This window comes from Ctenopharyngodon idella, chromosome 19 (genome assembly GCF_019924925.1).
Source record: "Ctenopharyngodon idella isolate HZGC_01 chromosome 19, HZGC01, whole genome shotgun sequence".
Taxonomy (NCBI): Eukaryota; Metazoa; Chordata; class Actinopteri; order Cypriniformes; family Xenocyprididae; genus Ctenopharyngodon; species Ctenopharyngodon idella.
Window position 1 is genome coordinate 6,819,729 of NC_067238.1, and position 24,142 is coordinate 6,843,870.

The following is a 24,142-nucleotide window of genomic DNA, read 5'->3' on the forward strand; positions in this document are numbered from 1 at the left end:
GCACCGTAGTCTATGGGTCTGTTTTTATTTATACTTCTGCGTCGTTGTCTGCGTCGACGTGCATGCAGGCCTCTAGCAGGCAGTGTCCTCAGGCATGTTGAGTCTCAAAAGCCGAAGAAGAAGCAGCTTGTCATGTACGTTGTCAGAGAAGCTTACAAATAGAAGCAAAAATGATCCAAAACACACATCTAAATCTACAAAAAAAATAAATAAATGGCTTCAGCAGAGGAGGGTGATTTTTTTTTTGGAGTGGCTCTGCCAGAGCTCAGACCTGAATCCTATAGAAATTTGTAGGGAGACCGAAGAGGGACGTGCACAGGAGATGACCTCATAGTTTTACAGATCTGGAATGTTTTAGCAAAGAAGAAAATATTCCAAGTCAACATATGTCAAGCAGATAGACTCCTATCAGGCTACAAATGTATTGATTAAACAGACTAAGTGCTGTAATAAAATCAAAGGGTGCTTCAACTAAGTGTCTCGTTCATGACTTTTGCAGCGTTTGTGAAGTGGATCCTGGTGAATTGTGGATCACCATTCACTGTCTGCCCCATTAAAGAGGACATTACCAGCCCCACTCCAGACCCAGAGACACGCCAGACCTTAGCCATGCCCATCATGGACTTAGAGCCTGAGCCCAACACAGACACTAAGCCAGTGCCAGAGCCGATGCATGAGCCAAACATTGCCCCGTAACCTGAGCTTAACAATGAGTCTGACCTGGTGCATGAACTGGCAACATTGTTCTGTGAAGAGGGCATTTTAGTTAAGTACGGGGATGTAGTGGGGAGTAGTGGGGATGGAGCCCCGTTCTGCTGAGGGTGAGATGTTCCAGATCTCTATAAAATGTGTGAAGAGGTTTTTTCCCGAAATCTCCCGCTCTCCTACTGGTTCTGTCCAGCTCCAATTCTTCTGCATCTAGGCTGGTCAAGTTCAGCTCCAATTCATCGCTGGATAAGTCCAAGTCGTCCAAGTCATCCCTGGTTAAGCCCAGCAACAAGTCTTAATTGCCCAGTTCCAAGTCTCCTCCAAGGCTCCTCCACTGTCAAAACCATCCAGTTCTTCTGCCCCGCTTCCGCTGTCCCCCTTTAGTTCCTTTGCTCCTTCTCTGTTTGCTCCACTTTGCTGCATGAATCTGTCTGGGGTCTTCCGGTCTCCTGCTCCACCTTGGGCCATCGACTAGTTAGCTCCACCTTGGCTCCTCGCCCCCTCAGCTCCACCTGGGACGTTGTCCTCACGGCTTCACCAGGCTTTCTCGTCCCTCTGGTTCTGCCTTGGTCAGTCGTTGCTCTGCCTACGCCAGAGACTTCTGGACATTTGGCTGCACCTTGTCCCTCCACCCCTTCCCTCATCACCGTGGCTCCGCCTTGGCCTTCAGGACCTTTGGTGTTGTCTGGTCTCTTTGGCTCTTCGGCTCTACCTGGGTCTCCAGCTCTACCGGCTACACCTCTTTCAGTCGTCTCGCTGGATCTGCTTGGTCTTCCCACCAAGGCTCCACCATGGCTCCTCCCTCCATCGGCTCCAATGAGGACCTTCCACCTGTCATGGCTCTTGGTCATCCTCCTGCTCCTCCTGTCTAAGCCCTGGCTCCTTCCACCTTCATTTCCGCCCTGGTTCTTCTGGTCCCTGGTTTTCAGTGGCAGTGCATAGGTTGTAACATTAAAGGTGCAAAAGTTCTGATATGATTTATCTTTGTTTCATTTTTTACATTCCAAAAAAACAAAACAAACAAACAAACAAACAAAAAAACACTTTTTTAATGAATGTGTGGACTTTTTATATCCACTGTGTTTTACAAGATCCTGGTTTTAATTAAATATGATTTGTTTGAAGCATAGTCTGATGGAACTTTATCTTTAGGTACAAAGATTCCTCCATATGCAACTGTAATTTTTGATGTATTACTGGTGGACGTGTTTAATGTGAAGGATGATGTGAATGTGGAGGTTCAAAAGATTCCACAGCCATGTAGGAGAAAGGCAGTGGTGGGAGATTTCATACGCTACCATTATAATGGAACATTTCAAGATGGCACTGTCTTCGATTCCAGGTGAGTCTTTCATCTGGAAAATAAATATTTTCACATAACAAGGAATATTGCACGTTTATGGTGAAGTGCTGTTAGCAAAATGCTGAGCATTTAGATTTTTTTTTTACATCCCTAGTTATTCTCGAAACAGCACTTACAACACATTTATTGGCATGGGTTATGTGATTGCTGGCATGGACAAAGCCCTGCAGGGGGTATGTGTGGGTGAGTGGAGACGAGTCACTGTGCCACCTCATCTGGCCTATGGAGAAAATGGATCAGGTGCGTGATGCAGTAGTGTATGTGTGTTGCAGTGTCTGGTGCGTGTTGCAGTATGTATGCAATGCAGGAGCAGCACGCTCTATCGTGTTTTCACATATGCCACATTTGCAGTGTAGAACTGTCAGCATTGCAATTCTCTTTGTACATAGGCTACACTCTTTTATAGATGTCACGTTTAAATGCACTACATTTAAACAAAGTTTTATTCAATTCATTACTTTATATTTAAATAAAGTAATACTTTAGATTTATATATTAAATTACTAAAGCAGGTGTCAAAACATTTAAACATAGCTATGTGTTAAAATCACAAACATTTTCAATTAAAACTTATAATAGACGAAAACAACTGAATCTCATCTTTTCTTTCGCTTTTAAATCTTTATACAAGAAATTCTGCAGGTCATAAAGAACTTTTGTTTTTCCGCCTCATGCAGAGACGAGTGCTATACATTATGTTTCCTTGTTTATCTAAATGCGAGGTAAGGTGTTGTTTCCTTTCAAGGGAACTTGTGCTGCGTCGAGAATGATGCTGTGGGAACGCTCTGCGTGATTGCATCGTGAAGCACATGTGAAATCAGTCCAATTGAGACGTCAGAAGCGGGTGACATCACAACCAAGAAACTATAAAGCATGCGCAAACAGTGTAGCGCTAGCTTCTGTGTCTTCAATAAGCACTCTCTGTGAATCTTTTGTCTTATTTGGTGTTGTTTGTCTCAGTTCACTAGCATTATATATATATATATATATATAAATAATGGCGAGCAAGCAGCAGTTTAGATTGTGTGTTCCTCCCTTCCAACGCTACATCACAGGTGGGGATACACACAATCAATGTGTTGTTTGTTTGGGAGCGGAGCATGCACAGTCAGTGCTCCTGCCTGGCGCTCTTTGAAGAGGCCACTTAGGCTCGCGTTCCCCATGGTTCTGGTCCCGCTGCTGATGAGGCACAGTGGCGATTTAGATCATGGGCCTCTCAGATGGATTTAGCAGACGGGTTAGAGACAGACTCTTTTCTCTGCCTTATCTCTGCCCTCACCTGCTTGATCCAGAACCTTTTTTCATGGTTTGGAAGCACACTTTGTGGTTCCTTTTGCCCTGTGGTATGCGCCGATGCCATCTCACTCTCTTGTATATGAGGAGCTGGTGGAGGTTGTGACTCACGCTGTTGCCAGGTTAAATATTGAATGGCCAGCTGAGAAGCAGGACGTTCGCCCCAAAAGTAAACTTGATGAACACTTCCTGCCCTTGTGAGCGCAACCTCTTCAACAAGTGGATGCGTTTCAGACGCTCCTCCCCCGCCGCTCTCAAGTCTCAGGGGCTGCTGAGCGGGAGCAGCCCCAAACATCTAAAGCCAGCTCCTCACACCGTGCCACACAAATACAGAGCGTTGCTTCCCGAGCACACCCCCGGGGAGGCACTCTCAACTGCAGCCTTCAAGGGATAAGATGGATCTGAGGACCGTCAATATCGCCAAGAAGGCTGTGGGGAAGAGGTCCTGATGCCAGTGGCGCCAGGCGTCTGAGGGTAGTCCCCTTCGAAGGGAAGTGGTTAAAACCTCATTATACGCTGCCCATCTCCCTTCGGTGCCCTCAGGGGGCCGTTCTGCCAACCCTGTCACCTCGTGTGCTGCAGAGCGGACCAGTCTCCAGCGAGTGTATATCCCAGCGTCCACCCTGAAACGTAGGGTCTCAAAGCAACCAATTTGGTTGTCCCCTGCCGGTTCGCTGCTTCAGGGCATCAGATTGGTTGCTTGAAAATCACCAGAGGCCAGTCTCAAGAGACTAGTTCCCTTAGTAAAATATCTGACAGCATGGAAACTATTGGCAAATATATCTTGTAGGGTCCTGCACACAATCAAAAAGGGTTACACTATTCAGTTCGGGTCTCGCCTGCCCAGATTTATGGGGGTCCTGCCCACATTGGTGGGCCCCGAGCAGGCTCTGGTTATGGAACAAGAGGTAAAAACTTTGTTAAAGAAGGGAGCTATAGAACGTGTACTTCCTCCAGACAGAGAAACCGGTTCCAAAGAAGAATGGGGGGTTGCGTCTCATTTTGGATCTGCATCATCTGAATCAGTCAGTCATGCAGCTCAAGTACAAAATGTTAACCTTGAGACAAATCGTGTCACAGATCAGATCTGAGGACTGGTTTGTCACGATAGATCTCAAGGACGCATACTTCCATGTATCCATCCTTCCACAACACAGGAAGTTCCTGAGGTTTGCTTTCAGGGGCGAAGTGTACCAACATCAGGTTCTTTCATTTGGTCTAGCTTTCACCAAATGCGTGGCAAACAAGCACTGACACCATTGCGTCTTCAGGGCATTCGCATTTTGAACTACATCGACGATTGGTTGATTTTAGGTAAGTCACATCAGTTATCGGTTTGGCTTTGAGATGTCGTTCTAGATCACATGAAAATGTTGGGGTTGAGGTTAAACGCCAAAAAGAGTATAATTTTTCCAGCACAAAGGACCACTTTTCTAGGCGTGGTATGGGATTTGCTGGCGATGCATGCACATCTCTCACATCTCTGCATTGATTCAATACTACTATCAGCTGTAAACCGTATAAAGCTAGGCACGTCACTCACTGTAAAACAGTTTCAGAGATTGTTGGATTTGATGGTTACACGGCGAGGCTTACGTGCCCTGGTTATGTGGAAGAAGCCCTGGTTCCTATCCCAAGGTCCTGTGTTGGGAGCTCCTTGTCGTCGCAAAACATCAACAGATGCTTACCTCATGGGATGGGGAGCAAACCTAGATGGTCGCTCAACTCAGGGTCTGTGGAGGGGACCTCCCATGGCCTGGCATATCAATCGCCTGGAAATGTTGGCTGTTTTTCTTGCTCTCAAGAATTTCCTCCCAGACCTCAGGGGCCACCACGTACTTGTCGGGTCAGACAACACATCGGTGGTTGCCTACATAAATTACCAATGGGGTTCGTGTTCACTTTGCAAACTAGCGTATCAAAATCCTCCTGTGGTCTCAGGGAAAACTGCTTTCACTCAGAGCAGTTTACATCCCTGGGTGCCAAAATCAGGGAGCAGACATCCCCATTGCCCGGGGAATGGAGATATAGATGGGTATAAACGTTCCCACAGCATCATTCTCAACGCAGCGCGAGTTCACTTGAAAGGGAATGTCTCAGTTACGACTGTAACCTAGTCAGTGACTCTAAACTCTTAAGAGGGAACGAGACGCTGCGTCACCCTGCCATACTTCCGGCATGCCTGTCAGCGACATACTTCAGACTTTTGAAGCTAGCGCTACACTGTTTGAGCATGCTTTATAGTTTCCTGGTCATGACGTCACCCGCTTCTGACGTCTCATCACGTCACTGGACTGATTTTACATGTGCTTCACGATGGAATCATGCAAAACATTCCCACAGCGCCATTCTCGATGCAGCGTCTCGTTCCCTCTTCAGGGAACCTAGGTTACAGTCGTAACCGAGACGTTTTCCTTGCTTTACTCGATGCAAAAAGCCATGTGTTGACTTTCAAACTTAGTAGATTTTAGTATAGAGTACATTTTTAATTATATGCATCTATGATGAAATTACTAGATTTTCATGTCAATACATGATTATTTTAATGCCAACAATGTGCTGTCGCTTTAATTCAGCGTGGTGCAGCCACAGCAAAAATAGACTCGGTGTGGAAAGTAGAATGAGACTGATGGTAGAATACTGCATATTCAATGTGACACAGATTTTTTCTCATCTGCTCTGTTCTTCGTAAAATGTTCTCAGGTGAGCTGATCCCAGGATCTGCCGTGCTCATTTTTGACCTGCACATCATTGACTTTCACAACCCTAAAGACCAAGTGGACATCAAAGTGACCTACAAACCAGCTGACTGCAACCTGACAAGTGCTGCAAATGACCTGATTTTATACCGCTACAACTGCTCTCTGCTGGATGGCACACATCTCTACTCTTCGTAAGTGCTCTCCATTTGCAACTTGTGGTTATTTATTAATTTAACAAGGTGACTATATGGTTAAGCATGACCTGTGGCTAACATAACAGCTAACATGACAACCTTTGGAATCTCTGCAAATCCCTTAGCCTAACCGGTGAGTATCAGCTCCTGAGGCTTCCTGATGTGCTGTAAATACTCTAACTATAGGGTTGCAAGAAATAATTATTTTGATAATTGATTAATCTAATGATTGTTAGAACAATTAATCAACTAGGTTTGATTAAATGACTTTGATTGATTATTCAGCTTTTGCAGATAGTTAAAATATTGAGTTATACCTATTCTAACTAATAAATAAAACAAGAAAATCACTTCAGCTTTTGCAAATGTCCTTTTAATGAACTTCAAACTGAATAGACCAATCTCTTTTAGGTTTTCTGTCCACTTCCTTGGCATTGACACAAATTTCACTATGCAATTTCTATTCATAAACTTGCGATTTGATATAGATTCAATTTTTTTCAATATTGATTCATTTGGATATATTTTGTATAGTACATGTTAATTTTTCTCAAGGACAAAAATCTCTGAACTAATGGTGTAAACTATACAGGAAAACTGATTAGACCCTGAGTTCTTTCTGTTCATCGTTTGGTCTTGTCAATGTTAATGTGTAGCACCCTTGTTTATTCTCCTGTATATTCTGAGTAATTAAAGATTGTTCTTTCGAGTTTCCTATGCCGAGTGTGTTGTAAAGCCACACTGAATCTTTGAAAACTATAGAAAATGTGAATTAAATACGCTACACGTTTGCATGTGAGTATTAAGAGCGATAGTGTAGTTTTCTAATACAAGAATCAGAAGGCTTTGCATGGGAGTATTAAGAGTGATCACACAATAGCCTTGTGGGCAGCACTCTAACATTTAAATATATTTTAAAATGTAATTTATTCCTGTGATCAAAGCTGAATTTTCAGTATCATTACTCCAGTCTTCAGTGTCACATGATCCTTCAGAAATCATTCTAATATTCTGATTTGGTGCTCAAAAACATTTATTATTATTATCTATGTTGAAAACAGTTGTGTACATTTTGTTTTCAGGATTCTTTGATGAATAGAAAGTTCAAAAGAACGGCATTTATCTGCAATAGAAGTAAGAATTTTTGGTAAGACTTTATTTTAAGGGTCCAGAATAATGCATGATTAAGCATTAATTAATGATTAACTTGTTCACAATTAAGCATTAGTTAAGAATGAACACACCAGTAATTAATGATTAACTTTACATTTTAAGGGTCCTGAATTATGCATTAGTTAAGCATACATAAACTAGTAATTAATGATTTACTTGTTCACAATTATGCATTAGTTAAGCATGGATACAATAGTAATTAATGATTAACTTAACATATAGTAGGGCATATTAGCCATTATTTACAAATTATTAAACATTTGAAAGATACACATTTATGCTATAAATAAACAAAAAGTTTAACCTAGTAATTAATGATTAACTGAATGTACAGTAAACATCTTTTAGTCATTATCTACAACTTAATAAGCCATATATTATTTTTGTGTAGTGATGTAATTATATTTCTGCCATTCTAGTCAAGTCAAGTCAAGTCACCTTTATTTATATAGCGCTTTTAACAATGCAGATTGTGTCAAAGCAGCTTTACAGTGATAACTGGTATATAATTTTGGCTGCACAGCAGGTGTCATTATCCATCTTAAGTAAATTCAGTATTGATTCATTCCGATGTAAGAATCAATAGTTATTAATTTAGTTAATTTATCCATATTTAGATCTATATTCTATTAAGTTGACTGAACAATAAGCTAGTAATTATGTTTAATTACTGATGGTTTTGCAGTTATAAATTGCTAAAATAGTATAAAGACAATTTGACCCCCAAAGTGAAAGGTATATCCACATTAATTATGGCACTTATTGAGAGATATTTAAGTTTATTGATGAGAATAAGCCAATATTAAGGCACTTATTAAATGGGCTCATTGTTATATACAGTATCTCAAAGAAGTGAGTACACCCCTCACATTTTTGTAAATATTTTATTATATCTTTTCATGTGACAACACTGAAGAAATAACACTTTGCTACAATGTAAAGTAGTCAAGTCAAGTCAAGTCACCTTTATTTATATAGCGCTTTTTACAATGTAGATTGTGTCAAAGCAGCTTTACATTGATAACTGGTACATTGTTTGGCTGCACAGCAGCTCTTAAAGAATAGTGTCAATGCAGGCAGATCAAAGCACTGTTGAATATCAAATGTCAAGTCAAGTGTCCCCAACTAAGCAAGCCAGAGGCGACAGCGGCAAGGAACCCAAACTCCATCAGGTGACATCAGGTGGCAGACAAGTGGCAAATTGGTGTTAAAATGGAGAAAAAAACCTTGGGAGAAACCAGGCTTAGTCGGGGTGCCAGTTCTCCTCTGGCCAACAGTGCTTTGTTACAATTCAGGTTGCTATCATAAGTCCAATAGGATCGCAACATTAAAAGTATTTATTTCAGTTCCATCCAATTGAGGATCGTATTCATCACGCCGGTATGGACGGTTGTTGAGGAACTGTGTCGTGGCTGTCGTGTCGATGAGGCCCTCACAGTGGATGATCTAGTTGACTCAATCTCTGCTGATACTTCAGGGCTGCGTTGTGGTCGTGTCAAGGTGCAGGTCCTTGGTCTCACCTGGATACGGCCCGGATCCGGTTGACTACGGTGAACCTCGGGAAAAACAGAAAGACTAATATTAGCGTAGATGCCATTCTTCTTCTGATGTAACGAGTACATCAGGTGTTATAGGAAGTGTTCCCGGTTCCGGCTGACCTAATTTATGCAGCCTAATAATCCTTTAACGGATTTGGAAATTGGTAATGTGTTATGTATATGCCAGGTTAAAGAGATGCGTTTTTAGTCTAGATTTAAACTGACAGAGTGTGTCTGCTTCCCGAACAATGCTAGGAAGATTGTTCCAGAGTTTAGGTGCCAAATAGGAGAAGGATCTACCACCTGCAGTTGATTTTGATATTCTAGGTATTATCAGCTGGCCTGAATTCTGAGATCGCAATAGACGTGAAGGACTATAATGAATTAGGAGCTCGCTCAGGTACTGGGGAGCTAAACCATTTAGTGCTTTGTAAGTAATTAGCAAGATTTTAAAATCTATACGATGTTTAACAGGAAGCCAATGCAGTGTTGACAGAACTGGGCTAATATGGTCATACTTCCTGGTTCTAGTAAGAACTCTAGCTGCTGCATTTTGTACGAGCTGTAGTTTATTTATCAGGCGAGCAGAACAACCACCCAGTAGAGCATTACAGTAATCTAGCCTTGAGGTCATGAACGCATGAACTAACTGTTCTGCATTTTTCATTGAGAGCATATGTCGTAGTTTAGATATATTTTTAAGATGGAAGAATGCGGTTTTACAGATGCTAGTAACATGGCCTTCAAATGAAAGATTGGTATCAAAGAGCACACCCAGGTTCCTAACTGACGACGAAGACTTAACAGAGCAGCCATCAAGTGTTAGACAATATTCTAGGTTATTACGTGAAGAAGTTTTTGGTCCAAAAATTAGAATCTCTGTTTTTTCTGAATTTAGTAGTAGGAAATTACTGGTCATCCAATTTTTTATATCAGCTATGCATTCCGTTAATTTTGTGAATTGGTAAGTTTCGTCAGGGCGCGAAGAAATATAGAGCTGAGTATCATCAGCGTAACAGTGAAAACTAACGCCATGCTTCCTAATGATATCTCCCAAGGGTAGCATGTACAGAGTGAACAGTAACGGTCCTAGTACTGAGCCTTGTGGTACTCCATATTGAACTTGTGATCGATATGACATGTCTTCGTTTACTACTACAAACTGATAACGGTCAGATAAGTATGATTTGAACCATGACAATGCAATTCCACTAATGCCAACATAATTTTCGAGTCTATTTAAAAGAATATTGTGATCAATAGTGTCAAATGCTGCACTAAGATCCAGTAACACTAATAGAGAGATACAACCATGATCTGATGATAAGAGCAAATCATTAGTAACTCTAATGAGAGCAGTCTCAGTACTATGGTACGGTCTAAATCCTGACTGGAAATCCTCACAGATACCATTTCTTTCTAAAAAGGAACATAGCTGTGATGATACTGCCTTTTCTAGTATTTTTGACAGAAAAGTGAGATTTGAGATCGGCCTGTAATTGACTAATTCTCTAGGATCAAGTTGTGGTTTTTTAATAAGAGGTTTAATAATAGCCAGCTTAAAAGTTTTTGGTACGTATCCTAATGATAAAGATGAATTGACGATATTGAGAAGAGGGTCTATGACCTCTGGAAGCATTTCTTTCAATAGCTTAGTCGGTATAGGGTCTAACATACATGTTGTTGATTTTGATGATTTAACAAGTTTAGACAATTCTTCCTCTCCTAAAGCAGTAAATGAATTGAATTTTTCCTCAGGGACACTACAATGCACAATCTGACACGATACTGTAGTAGACGGTTGCATGGATATTATTTTTTCTCTAATATTATCAATCTTGCAAGTAAAGAAGTTCATAAAGTCATTACTGCTGTGCTCTTTGGAAACATCAGAAGTTGAAGCTTTATTTCTTGTTAATTTAGCCACTGTATCAAATAAATACCTAGGGTTGTGTTTATTTTCTTCTAAGAGTTTTGAAAAATAGGCAGATCTAGCAGATTTTAAGGCCTTTCTGTACTCAATCATTCTCTCTCTCCACGAAATACGAAATACTTCTAGTTTTGATTTCTTCCAGCTGCGCTCCATTTTTCTGGCTGCTAACTTTAGGGCCCGAGTGTGCTCATTGTACCATGGCATTGGATTAATTTCCTTAATCTTTTTTAAACGCAAAGGAGCAACTGAGTCTAATGTGCTGGAAAAGACAGAGGCAATAGTTTCTGTTGCAACATCGAGGTCTTCTAAGCTGTCTGGTATGCTAAGGCGATGAAAATGATCAGGAAGATTATTTATAAAGCAATCTTTAGTGGTAGAAGTGATGGTTCTACCATATTTATGGCATGGAGGCAGTTTAGCCACCTTGACTAAATGTAGTATACACGAGACTAGATAATGATCTGAGATCATTCTGCTGCAGAATTTCAACAGCATCAATATCGATTCCATGTGACAATATTAGATCTAAAGTATGATTACGACAATGAGTGGGTCCTGACACATGTTGTCTAACACCAATAGAGTTTAGAATATCTGCAAATGCCAATCCTATTGCGTCTTTTTTATTATCTACATGAATATTAAAATCACCAACAACAAGGACTTTATCTGCAGCTAGTACTAACTCTGATAGAAAGTCAGCAAATTCTTTGATAAAGTCTGTATTGTGTCCTGGTGGCCTGTATACAGTAGCCAGCACAAATGTCAACTTACATAATGTTACGTAAAGTACCATAGTTTCGAAGGAATTATATTTGAAAGACTTCTGACTAATACTGTAAATATTACTATAGATTACAGCAACACCTCCCCCTTTGCCTTTCTGACGGGCATTGTGTCGATAATCATAACCTTGAGGACTAGACTCATTTAAAGTAATGTAATCGTCCGGTTTTAGCCAAGTTTCTGTCAAACACAGCACATCTAGATTATTATCTTTGATAATATCATTAACAATAAGTGATTTTGAAGAAAGGGATCTAATATTTAACAACCCGAGTTTTATCATTTGTTTAGCATATGAGTTTTAAATTTTTACCATTAAATGGGTTTGGAAATGTTTTGTTTTTACTAATTCGGAGTACAGACACAGTCTCTATTTGAAAATATCTAGGTGTAAGAGTTGGGAGTTATCTGAATTTTCTGACTTCTGTAACGTGAGGCAGCTAGCAGACGGTCGGTTTAGCCAGTCTGTCTGCTTTCTGACCTGGGCCCCAGTTTGTCATGTTTCAGTTCTAAGACTATGTGCCATATTACTAGAGAGAAGAGCAGCACCATCCCGGGAGGGATGAATACCATCTCTTTTTAACAGGTCAGGTCTGCCCCAAAAACTTTTCCAATTATCTATGAAACCTATATTATTTTGCGGACACCACTTAGACAGCCAGCCATTGAGTGATGATAATCTGCTAACTATCTCATCACTCCGACGAACAGGAAGGGGGCCAGAGCAAATTACTTCTCCTGACATTGTACTTGCGAGTTCACACACCTCTTTAATGTTAATTTTAGTGATCTCCGACTGGCGAAGTCGAACATCATTAGTGCCGACGTGAATAATAATCTTAGAGTATTTACGATTAGCATTAGCCAGCACTTTTAAATTTGCTTTGATGTCAGGTGCTCTGGCTCCCGGCAAACATGTGACTATGGTGGCTGGTGTCTCTATTTTCACGTTCCGTGTAATAGAATCGCCAATAACTAGGGCACTTTCAACAGGATTCTCAGTGGGTGTATCACTGAGTGGGGAGAACCTGTTTGATGTTCTTATTGGAACGGAAGAGTGGTGTTTTCCGCGGCTAGGCCGCCTCACCGTTACCCAAGTGCCCTGCTGCGCGGGCTCTACAGCCGGAACCGAACAATGTACAGAGTTCACTAAGCTAGTCGCATCCAAAACAGTATCTGAAGCCCTTGCATTCTTACTATCCTCGATTAAAGTTTGGATGCGTGTCTCTAATTCTGAGATTCTCTCTGTCAGCCTGACTATTTCCCTACATTTATGACATGTAAATCCCTCGTCGCTGACAGAGAGAGCTATGGTAAACATGTGGCAAATGGAACAGGTAGCAATGCTGGGAGAGGATGACATGACTCACCGTGTTTGTAGACTGATCCGACTTACCACAGCTGTTTGAAGAACGCGTTGAAAAAGGAGCGCGCGAGCGACTGTTAACAAGTTAACAAGCTAGCGCTGCAAATGCAAATGCGTTGTAACAGCGATTTAGATTGAAATATTACAAGCTAGCGACGTCAGATTAGTGTGGTAGGCAATATTACATATAAGGTAATAAAAAAATAAGCAACAATGAATAAAAGTAATTGGATTGGAACACCTGAATTTAATGATTTGGAGGGGTGTCCCAATACTTTTGGCAATATAGCGTATAATAGTTTTGTATCAGGTATAGAGCAGAATTTAAGTTATTAATCCACGAAAATGGTATTCCACTTCACCTGACGGCATTTCACAATCTGTGATGAAGCAGGCAAGAGCCAATGAGCGTTGTGTAGCAAATTAACTCAAAGGGGAAATATTAATAATTATTCATAACTAATTATGATTAATTATGAATATGTAAATCAGTTAATCAGATTAACTGGATGTAGCTACATTAAGATTAATATTACAATCAATTAACCTGTTCGTCCAGTGAACACTCAGTGTTGATTGTTTATTAATTCTAAGAAATGTTCATTTCCAGGTTATGGACAAACAACATTCGTATTGTACAGTACTACTCAGAGAATGTAGTCAGGATCTAAATCACTTAAGAGGCAATTTATTAGTAGACGGAGTCAGAACCAAACATGTATTGTGCACAATCTTTATTAACTAACTCACAAACACATAACTAAACTAACAGACACATAACACACACGCAGGTCACACACATACGTTGGTAAGAATGAGCAATGATAGAGTTGAACCGGAAGTGGAACTGTTGATAGAGCTATAGGAAAAAGTCATAGACAATCTGGAAAAGAATCATCAGTTTCCTCAGTAATAAAACACCTTTGCTGACAAAGGTAAGTTTTACAAATCAATACTAAATCGCTGTTTAGTGTTCAAATGAATGATACTTGCAAGATGCCTTTAGGCTGAGGAGCATCGGATCTGCAGGCTGGGTTGTAGTCTTGATGGTTTGGTCCGAAGTTGTTGCCAGTATCTTCTGCGTTAGATGAAGTACTATGAAACAACTTATAGATGAGCACATGGCTGGGTTGTAGGCCGAGGCCTGCAGGCCTAGGCCTACAGACCTGCAGCAAGAAGGGGGTCTCTTCAGTCGTCCAAGAAGCAAGGAAAGAGAGGGAGTGGCATTGTTCACTAGCTTTTAACCTCTGGTCAAAGTCACACCTCTTAGTTGTTGACCGGACCAATGAAGATGTTGTATTTCCGGGAGATAACACGCCTCCTGTCAGGGCTTTTACGATCGAGCAAGATTTACTGGCTGAGTTTTTGAAGAAGAACTATTAAAGATTCTTGTAATACTGATGTGTTGCACAGGTATGGGCATACCGCATACACAAGCATTTAAATCTTCTCGATACGAACCCATAGACACTAAACATGGCATAATTGAAGTTACCTTAAATGTATCATAAAATATGCGAATACAATGAGTGCAATACAACAACAGCAATAATGGATACCATTTCCTAGGGATGTGCATGTTCATTTATAGAACGGTCTGTCTAAAAATTAATGCAGGAAAGTCTGTGTTCTGTGGGGAAAATGCAGGAAAGATGCACGTTTCTGTGTCTCTTCTCTGCTCTTCCATGTGGCAACCACATTCTTTAGCGCAATAAAACTTGTAACAGATAACTTCTCGGGGGATGGGGGACAGGCCCCAGAGTGCTTTAAACAATTATTGGTTACCTATAACAAATAATTGTGTCTGATTTGTCTCAGTCGTTACAGTTGATATCACTGCCGTAAAACGTGTCCTGTCAAGCTTTTTGAGGCGGCAATTTTTGAATTCATATCATAAAGATCACAGGATTTGTTTACGGTTGCTGTTGAGGATGGAGATAAAGATCGCTGGATACAGAAATTAATTTGGATCTGTTCCTCGCAGTAGTATGGATTCTAAAGATGTGGATTACAGTGGATTAAATTGTTGTCTTTTGTGAATTTATGTTGCGTTTTGGTGTATTTTCTAGTCCTGTGTCTGAGAAAATGCCTTTTGTGTCCCACGGCGAACAAAAGTATTACATGATAAATAACCATTACCGATTACAGAATGATTACAGAAATGTTATTCATTTTAAGGTTTTAAAGTGTAGTTTTGTTTAACATAATTCTTTGAAACGAGTTGGCAGTGCAAGTCACGAACAGCGCAAAATGTTTTTACATGTAATAATTTTAGTGTTGTCAATATTGTACGTTTTACTGTATGAAAACATAAGTAAATGTATTTATGTAGTGTTAATGATGTAATGTATAAATGTATAAATGTAGTGTTGTAGAACCATACTTTACGTAAAAATACACATTTTCGTGGGATCACGCTGCAGAATAACTAAACAAACCAATAATGTAAATAAGGAACTATCTCTAGAATAAGGAGTCAATTTGTCTTTATTAGTACTGTATTAGTGGCAGTTTAGCTGCCACAATTATTGGCTTATTCTGGTCCATAAACTTGAATATCACTCAATAAGTGCCATAATTAATGTGGATTTACCTTTCTTTGGGGGTCAAATTGTCTTTATTATATTATTTTAGGAATTTATAACTGAAAACCAGCAGTAATTAAACAATTACTAGCTTATTGTTCAGTTAACTTAATAGAATGGCACAGAAATATAATTACATCACTACACAAAAATAATATATGGCTTATTAAGTTGTAGATAATGACTAAAAGGCGTTTACTGTACATTCAGTTAACCATTATGTAGCGAATTAACTCAAAGGGGAAATATTAATAATTATTCATAACTCATTATGATTTTTAATTATGATTAATTATGAATATGTAAATCAGTTAATCAGATTAACTGGATGTAGCTACATTAATATTATAATCAATTAACCTGTTCGTCCAGTGAACACTCAGTGTTGATTGTTTATTAATTCTAAGAAATGTTCATTTCCAGGTTATGGAAAAACAACATTCGTATTGTACAGTACTACTCAGAGCATGTAGTCAGGATCTAAATCACTTAAGAGGCAATTTATTAGCAGATGGAGTCAGAACCAAACATGTATTGTGCACAATCTTTATTAACTAACTAACAAACACATAACTAAACTAACAGACACATAACATACACGAAGGTCACACACATACATTGGTAAGAATGAGCAATGATATGATAATGAGAGTTGAACCGGAAGTGGAACTGTTGATAGAGCTATAGGAAAAAGTCATAGACAATCTGGAAAAGAATCATCAGTTTTCTCAGTAATAAAACACCTTTGCTGACAAAGGTAAGTTTTACAAATCAATACTAAATCGCTGTTTAGTGTTCAAATGTACGATACTTGCAAGATGCCTTTAGGCTGAGGAGCATCGGATCTGCCGGCTGGGTTGTAATCTTGATGGTTCGGTCCGAAGTTGTTGCCAGTATCTTCTGCGTTAGATGAAGTACTATGAAAACTTATAGATGGGCACATGGCCGGGTTGTAAGCCGAGGCCTGCAGGCCTAGGCCTACAGGCCTGCAGCAAGAAGGGGGTCTCTTCAGTCGTCCAAGAAGCAAGGAAAGAGAGGGAGTGGCATTGTTCACTGGCTTTTAACCTCTGGTCAAAGTCACACCTCTTAGTTGTTGACCGGACCAATGAAGATGTTGTATTTCCGGGCGATAACACGCCTCCTGTCAGGGCTTTTATGATTTAAGATTTACTGGCTGAGTTTTGAAGAAGAACTATTAAAGATTCTTGTAATACTGATGTGTTGCACAGGTATGGACATACCGCATACACAAGCATTTAAATCTTCTCGATACGAACCCATAGACACTAAACATGGCATAATTGAAGTTACCTTAAATGTATCATAAAACATGCGAATACAATGAGTGCAATACAACAACAGCAATAATGGATACCATTTCCTAGGGATGTGCATGTTCATTTATAGAACGGTCCGTCTATAAATTAATGCAGGAAAGTCTGTGTTCTGTGGGGAAAATGCAGGAAAGATGCACGTTTCTGTGTCTCTTCTCTGCTCTTCCATGTGGCAACCACATTCTTTAGCGCAATAAAACTTGTAACTGAGAACTTCTCGGGGGATGGGGGACAGGCCCCAGAGTGCTTTAAACAATTATTGGTTACCTATAACAAATAATTGTGTCTGATTTGTCTCAGTCGTTACAATTAATTACTAGGTTATTTTTGTTTATTTATAGAATAAATGTGTATCTTTCAAATGTTTAATAATTTGTAAATAACGGCTAATATGCCCTACTATATGTTAAGTTAATCATTAATTACTATTGTGTCCATGCTTAACTAATGCATAATTGTGAACAAGTAAATCATTAATTACTAGTTTATTTATGCTTAACTAATGCATAATTCAGGACCCTTAAAAAGTAAAGTTAATCATTAATTACTAGTTTGTTCATTCTTAACTAATGCTTAATTGTGAACAAGTTAATTATTAATACATGCTTAATGCATTATTCTGGACCCTTAAAATAAAGTGTTACCAATTTTTTGATGTTTTATTTTTGTAGAGAAATTAAATAAATTAATACTTTTATTCAGCAAAGATTAATTAAATTGATCAAAAGTGACAGTAAAGATTATATTTCAAATAAATGCTGTTCTTTTAAACTTTCTATTCATCAAAGAATCCTGAAAAAAAAATTGTACACAACTGTTTTCAACATTGATAATAATAATAAATGTTTCTTGAGCACCAAATCAGCATATTATAATGATTTCTGAAGAATCACGTGACACTGAAGACTGGAGTAATGATGCTGAAAATTCAGCTAAATTACATTTTAAAATATATTCAAATAGAAAACAGTTATTTTAAATTGTAATACAGTATTTCACAATTTTACTGTGTTTTTGGTATTTTTAATCAAAGAAATACAGCCTTGGTGAGCATAAGAGACTTCTTTTAAAGACATTAAAAATCTTACCAATCCCAAACTTTTGAATGGCAGTGTACATACTGTACATACATACATACATACATATTGACCTTGCTTGTGATTGGCTGTGAGAGCACGAGATAAAAAGGTGGAGCACCATTAGATGAGTGCGCAGAAAGAGAGTTTCCACCATGTTGACTATGGAATTTGTAAAAGAGTTCTTTATTGGCAATTCTTTAGTTAATCAGCAAATAAAACCCATCAATCAAAAAGAGAATCCATCATCGTATTTGTTTTTTCAGTAAATACATGACAAGTTTAGCGACAAGTCGATCACACCCTCTGTGATTAGCTAAAAAAAAGGGACAAACACTGGGGCAGCATGGCACTAAACAATACGTAAAACAGGATTTATGGTCAACAAAATGACAGAGATGTTTGAAAACTATGAAGAAAGGCTTCTGCAGTTTCTGGTGACCAACAAGATTGAATCTGACTGGCAGCGAGCAGTATTTTTGTCTGTGGTTGGTCTGAAAACAGCACAGCTAAGAGATCTGATTACACCAAGCGAGGTGAGCGAGACAGAATTCTAAGACTGAAGGCATTAAGAGATTTTTATATTAATAAAAGTTTTTTTTATACTAAAAAAGAATGTGTCGGCGGAAAGATTCACATTATGGAATCTTCGACAGCAAGCAGAAGAATCTTTTGGTGAGTACATTGCTTGCTTGAAGGGGCTGGCCTGCACGTGTGAATTTGGCGCCAGCTTGTAGGAGCAGCTAAGAGATCAATTCGTGTGTGGCTCGTTTGTGGCATAATTGACAAAGAACTGCGCCAAAAACTGTTGAATGCCACAAGTGAGGAAGGACTGACATGGGCACAAATGCTGGAAATAACAAAGTATTTTGAGTGTACCACCAGTGGCATGCAGTCTATGCAGAAGGGAGCGCCCTCGTCGTACCTGCGGACGGATCATCTGGGCCTGTGGGGAGCGGTAAATCTTGGTAAATCTTCAATAGTGGAGCTGAGCTGAGGTGAAAGACAGGAGGATTCAGTTTATGGGGCCGTGGCATTGTTATCAGATGTTGCACAGGAGCAAACTGATTTAAGACTGCACACAGTGACAATGGACTTATCCGGGTATATAAAACCACGCAAGGTTATGGTGAGATGTAACAGGGTTAAAATGTTTTAGACTCTGGGGCCACTGTATCGGTTATCTCTGAGAGCTTGTGCTGGTTAAAATTTAGAAAGGCAAAATTGCAGCCATGTAATTTGATCAACCCCTAAAATTGTTGGGAAAAATTAATGTCTGAGTTCAGAATGGTGCACAAGATCTACAACTAATTTTGTTAGTGTCGCGAGGCACGGGGCCAGATCTTATGGGTTGTGATTGGATCTGGGTGCTAAATTTGGACTGGTCTTGAATGAATCATATAGGCGTTCTGGTTGAGAAATTCTTCATGGAGCACAAAGCTGTGTTAGTTCGCACTTAGGTACTGCAATCGGGGGTAACCACCAATGTGAGTTTTGCAAAGCGAGGCCGGTGCCTTACGCACTACGGAAGGCTGTCGATAAGAAACTGCATAAAGGAGTAATTTCTCCGGTGTTACACGGTGAGTGGGCCACACCCCTTGTCTGTATCCCAAAACAGGACAGCTCAGTTTGCATATGCAGCAATTATAAAGTGACGATTAATCCATGGCTAGACATAGAACTGTACCCCCAACATTTTAATGAACTGGATTTGACGCAAGCGTACACCAAACTGAAAGTGGATGAGGAAAGTAAGCCTTTCCTCACCATTAATATGCAGCAGGGATTGTACGTGGACAGTCGATTACCATACGGGGTTGGTAGTGCACTGTCAATATTCCAGTGTACCATGGATATGGTATTGCAAGGATTAGACGGTGTTTTGTTTGCTATCTTGATGATATTTTAATAATCGGAAAGACACCAATGGTTACTTGAAATATTTAAGCACTGTTTTGAAACAACTATAAGAACATGGTCTTAGACTAAACAAAGAAAAGTGTTATTTCTTTCAGAATAGCGTAACGTACATCTAACAAAATATATCTGAGTTGAGATCATTCCTAGCCATGCTGAATTATTATGGTAAATTCATACCAAATCTGTCAAGTGAAATTAAACCACTTCACAAAGATGCTGTTTGGAAGGGGACAGAAATGCATCCCCTTGTGGGGTTGGGGCAATAATTTCACACCAGTTTCCAGATGGCACAGAGAAGCCCATTTCGTGTGCCTCATGCACACTAACAAAGACTGAGGTTAACTATTCTCAAATTGAAAAAAAGGAGGCTCTGAGTATTATTTTTAGGGTGACTAAATTTAATGACTACTGTAACGAGAAGTCAGACATGATAGGATCCATGTGCAGCTTTATTAAACAATTGTAGTCAAACAGGCAGAGGTCAATCACCAGCAATAACAATATCCAAGACAGTGCAGAATCATAAACAGGCACAGTCAAAGGGTCAGGGCAGGTGGCAGACAAGGCAGAGTAAATCCAGATATCCAGGCAGAGAATCAACAGGGCAGGCAGCAAACAATCAAGAAAGGAATAAACAGTCCAAGGCCAAACACAAGAATACAGATCACAAGGGAAAACGCTTAAAAATGTCAGCCGGGCAAATGGGTGATAGTGTGAGTGTGTATTTTATAGTCCAGGAGATGGGAATCAGGTGTGTAGGTAATCAGGACCAGGTATGGGAAATGAAGTCCGTAGAGTAGTTAGTACTCAGGTGAGGGAGCCCTCTGGTGGTCAAGTCAAGTCAAGTCACCTTTATTTATATAGCGCTTTTTACAATGTAGATTGTGTCAAAGCAGCTTTACATTGATATCTGGTACATTGTTTGACTGCACAGCAGCTCTTAAAGAATAGTGTCAATGCAGGCAGATCAAAAGCACTGTTGAATATCAAAATGTCAAGTGTCCCCAACTAAGCAAGCCAGAGGCGACAGCGGCAAGGAACCCAAACTCCATCAGGTGACATCAGGTGGCAGACAAGTGGAAAATTGGTGTTAAAATGGAGAAAAAAACCTTGGGAGAAACCAGGCTTAGTCGGGGTGCCAGTTCTCCTCTGGCCAACAGTGCTTTGTTACAATTCAGGTTGCTATCATAAGTCCAATAGGATCGCAACATTAAAAGTATTTAATTCAGTTCCATCCAATTGAGGATCGTATTCATCACGCCGGTATGGACGGTTGTTGAGGAACTGTGTCGTGGCTGTCGTGTCGATGAGGCCTTCACAGGGGATGATCTAGTTGACTCAATCTCTGCTGATACTTCAGGGCTGCGTTGTGGTCGTGTCAAGGTGCAGGTCCTTGGTCTCACCTGGATACGGCCCGGATCCGGTTGACTACGGTGAACCTCGGGATAAACAGAAAGACTAATATTAGCGTAGATGCCATTCTTCTTCTGATGTAACGAGTACATCAGGTGTTATAGGAAGTGTTCCCGGTTCCGGCTGACCTAATTTATGCAGCCTAATAATCCTTTAACGGATTTGGAAATATAAATTGGTAATGTGTTATGTGTATGCCAGGTTAAAGAGATGCGTTTTTAGTCTAGATTTAAACTGACAGAGTGTGTCTGCTTCCCGAACAATGCTAGGAAGATTGTTCCAGAGTTTAGGTGCCAAATAGGAGAAGGATCTACCACCTGCAGTTGATTTTGATATTCTAGGTATTATCAGCTGGCCTGAATTCTGAGATCGCAATAGACGTGAAGGACTATAATGAATTAGGAGCTCGCTCAGGTACTGGGGAGCTAAACCATTTAGTGCTTTGTAAGTAATTAGCAAGATTTTAAAATCTATACGATGTTTAACAGGAAGCCAATGCAGTGTTGACAGAACTGGGCTAATATGGTCATACTTCCTGGTTCTAGTAAGAACTCTAGCTGCTGCATTTTGTACGAGCTGTAGTTTATTTATCAGGCGAGCAGAACAACCACCCAGTAGAGCGTTACAGTAATCTAGCCTTGAGGTCATGAACGCATGAACTAACTGTTCTGCATTTTTCATTGAGAGCATATGTCGTAGTTTAGATATATTTTTAAGATGGAAGAATGCGGTTTTACAGATGCTAGTAACATGGCCTTCAAATGAAAGATTGGTATCAAAGAGCACACCTAGGTTCCTAACTGACGACGAAGACTTAACAGAGCAGCCATCAAGTGTTAGACAATATTCTAGGTTATTACGTGAAGAAGTTTTTGGTCCAAAAATTAGAATCTCTGTTTTTTCTGAATTTAGTAGTAGGAAATTACTGGTCATCCAATTTTTTTGTAGACTGATCCGACTTACCACAGCTGTTTGAAGAACGCGTTGAAAAAGGAGCGCGCGAGCGACTGTTAACAAGTTTAACAAGCTAGCGCTGCAAATGCAAATGCGTTGTAACAGCGATTTAGATTCAAATATTACAAGCTAGCGACGTCAGATTAGTGTGGTAGGCAATATTACATATACGGTAATAAAAAAATAAGCAACAATGAATAAAAGTAAGAGATTCAAAACAAAGCTATACGGAGTTACAGACGCAAACCAATCTGAGCAGCGAGGCAGACAGGAGCAATCGACAGGAGCAATCGAGCAATGGTGGTGATCGGAGGGAGCCACTGAAGCCAAATTCGTAACAGAGCCCCATCATCCAGAGCCAGTCATCGATGGATGGTAGGTCAGAGGGTTCTCCTGACCAGGGAAACAGAGGTGGTTGGTATCCAAGAGTGCATTTGAAAGGAGTGACTCCAGCAGATGGTTTTTGGAGAGAGATTTGTATGTATTCAGCCCAGAACAAGAATCGACTCCAGTCGTTTTGATTGCGGTGACAATAGGATCGGAGATAACGGGTGAGTTCTTGGTTTAGACGTTCTACTTGATCTTTGGATTGGGGATGATAGCCTGAGGTTAAACTGACATTAACATTGAGGCTGACCACACCTGTGATGTGAATTGGGGACCTCGATCTGAAACAATGTCTTCAGGAAGGCCGTAGAACCAAAATACATAGTTGCAGAGGTGTTCGGCAGTTTCCAAGGCAGAGGGGAGCTTGGGAAGGGGAATAAAGTGACAGGCCTTGGAGAAGCGTTCGATGACTGAGTATTGTAGTATGACCTTGGGAGTTGGGAAAATCAGTGACGAAATCGATGGCAATGTGAGACCATGGACATTGAGGAATGGGTAAAGGTTGTAGAAGGCCAGCGGGAGCTTGATGTGATGACTTTGAGGTTTGGCAGGTCGTACAGTTGCGAATTAAGGTTATGATGTCAGATTGTAGAGAGGGCCATCAGAAGCAATTGTTGGTGATGTGGGTGGTAGCAGCAATACCTGGATGACCTGAGCTGAGGGAATTATGTACCCACTGAATAACTCTCTTGTGTAGTGCTGCTGGCACATACGATTTGGAGGGCAGTTAGGAGGAGGTGGTTCTGAGTGGTGAGCATCTGTGATTTCAGTCATAATGTCCCATTGTACTGGTGCTAGGATGATAGTGGAAGGTAGAATTGGTTCGTTGGTGGGAGGTGATAGAGCAGATTCGTATTGTCTGGAGAGAGCGTCGGCCTTGATGTTCTTGGACCCGGGTCTATAAGTTACTTTGAATTGAAATCTGGTGAAGAACAAGGCCCATCTTGCCTGACTGGGGTTGAGTCTTTTTGCTGAACGTAGATATTCGAGATTCCGATGATCTGTTAGCACGATAAATGGATGTTTACTTCCTTCCAACCAATGCCGCCATTGTTCGAATGCTGCTTTCATGGCAAGAAGTTCTCAATCTCCCACATCGTAATTTTGATCAGTTGGGGTGAGTTTTCTGTAGTAGAATGCACAAGGAAAGAGCTTGGTCAGGTTGCCTTGTCTTTGAGATAGTATTGCTCAAATCCCGGTACTGGATGCATCGACTTCGACTAAGAATTCTTGTTCGGGGTCAGAATGATGTAAAATAGGCACTGTTGTGAATAGTTCCTTCAACTCTTGAAAGGCTCTTTCTGACGCTAGTGACCAGGATAGCCAAGTGCCTCCCTTCTTGAGCATGGAGGTGAGAGGTGAAGAGATCATGCTGAAGTTTCTGATGAACCATCTGTAAAAGTTAGCGAGTCCTAAG

The 24,142-nt window shown here is 40.3% G+C and overlaps 2 protein-coding genes and 1 long non-coding RNA gene across 5 annotated transcripts in view; 1 reads left to right on the forward strand and 2 right to left on the reverse strand.

The window, feature by feature from the left end:
* The window catches only part of fkbp10a (FKBP prolyl isomerase 10a), a 225,411-nt gene that overhangs the window by 58,370 nt on the left and 142,899 nt on the right, over nt 1-24,142 (forward strand). For all 3 annotated transcript variants that reach the window (XM_051872848.1, XM_051872847.1, XM_051872846.1), the window contains exons 5-7: nt 1,861-2,050; nt 2,166-2,311; nt 6,068-6,257. In XM_051872848.1, the coding sequence (XP_051728808.1) occupies nt 1,861-2,050; nt 2,166-2,311; nt 6,068-6,257 (526 nt within the window). The remainder of the gene's footprint in view (nt 1-1,860; nt 2,051-2,165; nt 2,312-6,067; nt 6,258-24,142) is intronic.
* Nucleotides 8,388-24,142, reverse strand: part of LOC127501094 (cytosolic 5'-nucleotidase 3-like) — a 246,708-nt gene continuing 230,953 nt past the window's right edge. The window contains exon 8 of the mRNA XM_051872891.1: nt 8,388-8,989. Coding sequence (XP_051728851.1) covers nt 8,771-8,989 — 219 coding nt within the window. The 3' untranslated portion in view covers nt 8,388-8,770. The remainder of the gene's footprint in view (nt 8,990-24,142) is intronic.
* LOC127501119 (uncharacterized) overlaps nt 20,403-24,142 on the reverse strand; it is a 28,185-nt gene continuing 24,445 nt past the window's right edge. The window contains exon 2 of the long non-coding RNA XR_007926521.1: nt 20,403-22,172. This is a non-coding gene — a long non-coding RNA (uncharacterized LOC127501119). The remainder of the gene's footprint in view (nt 22,173-24,142) is intronic.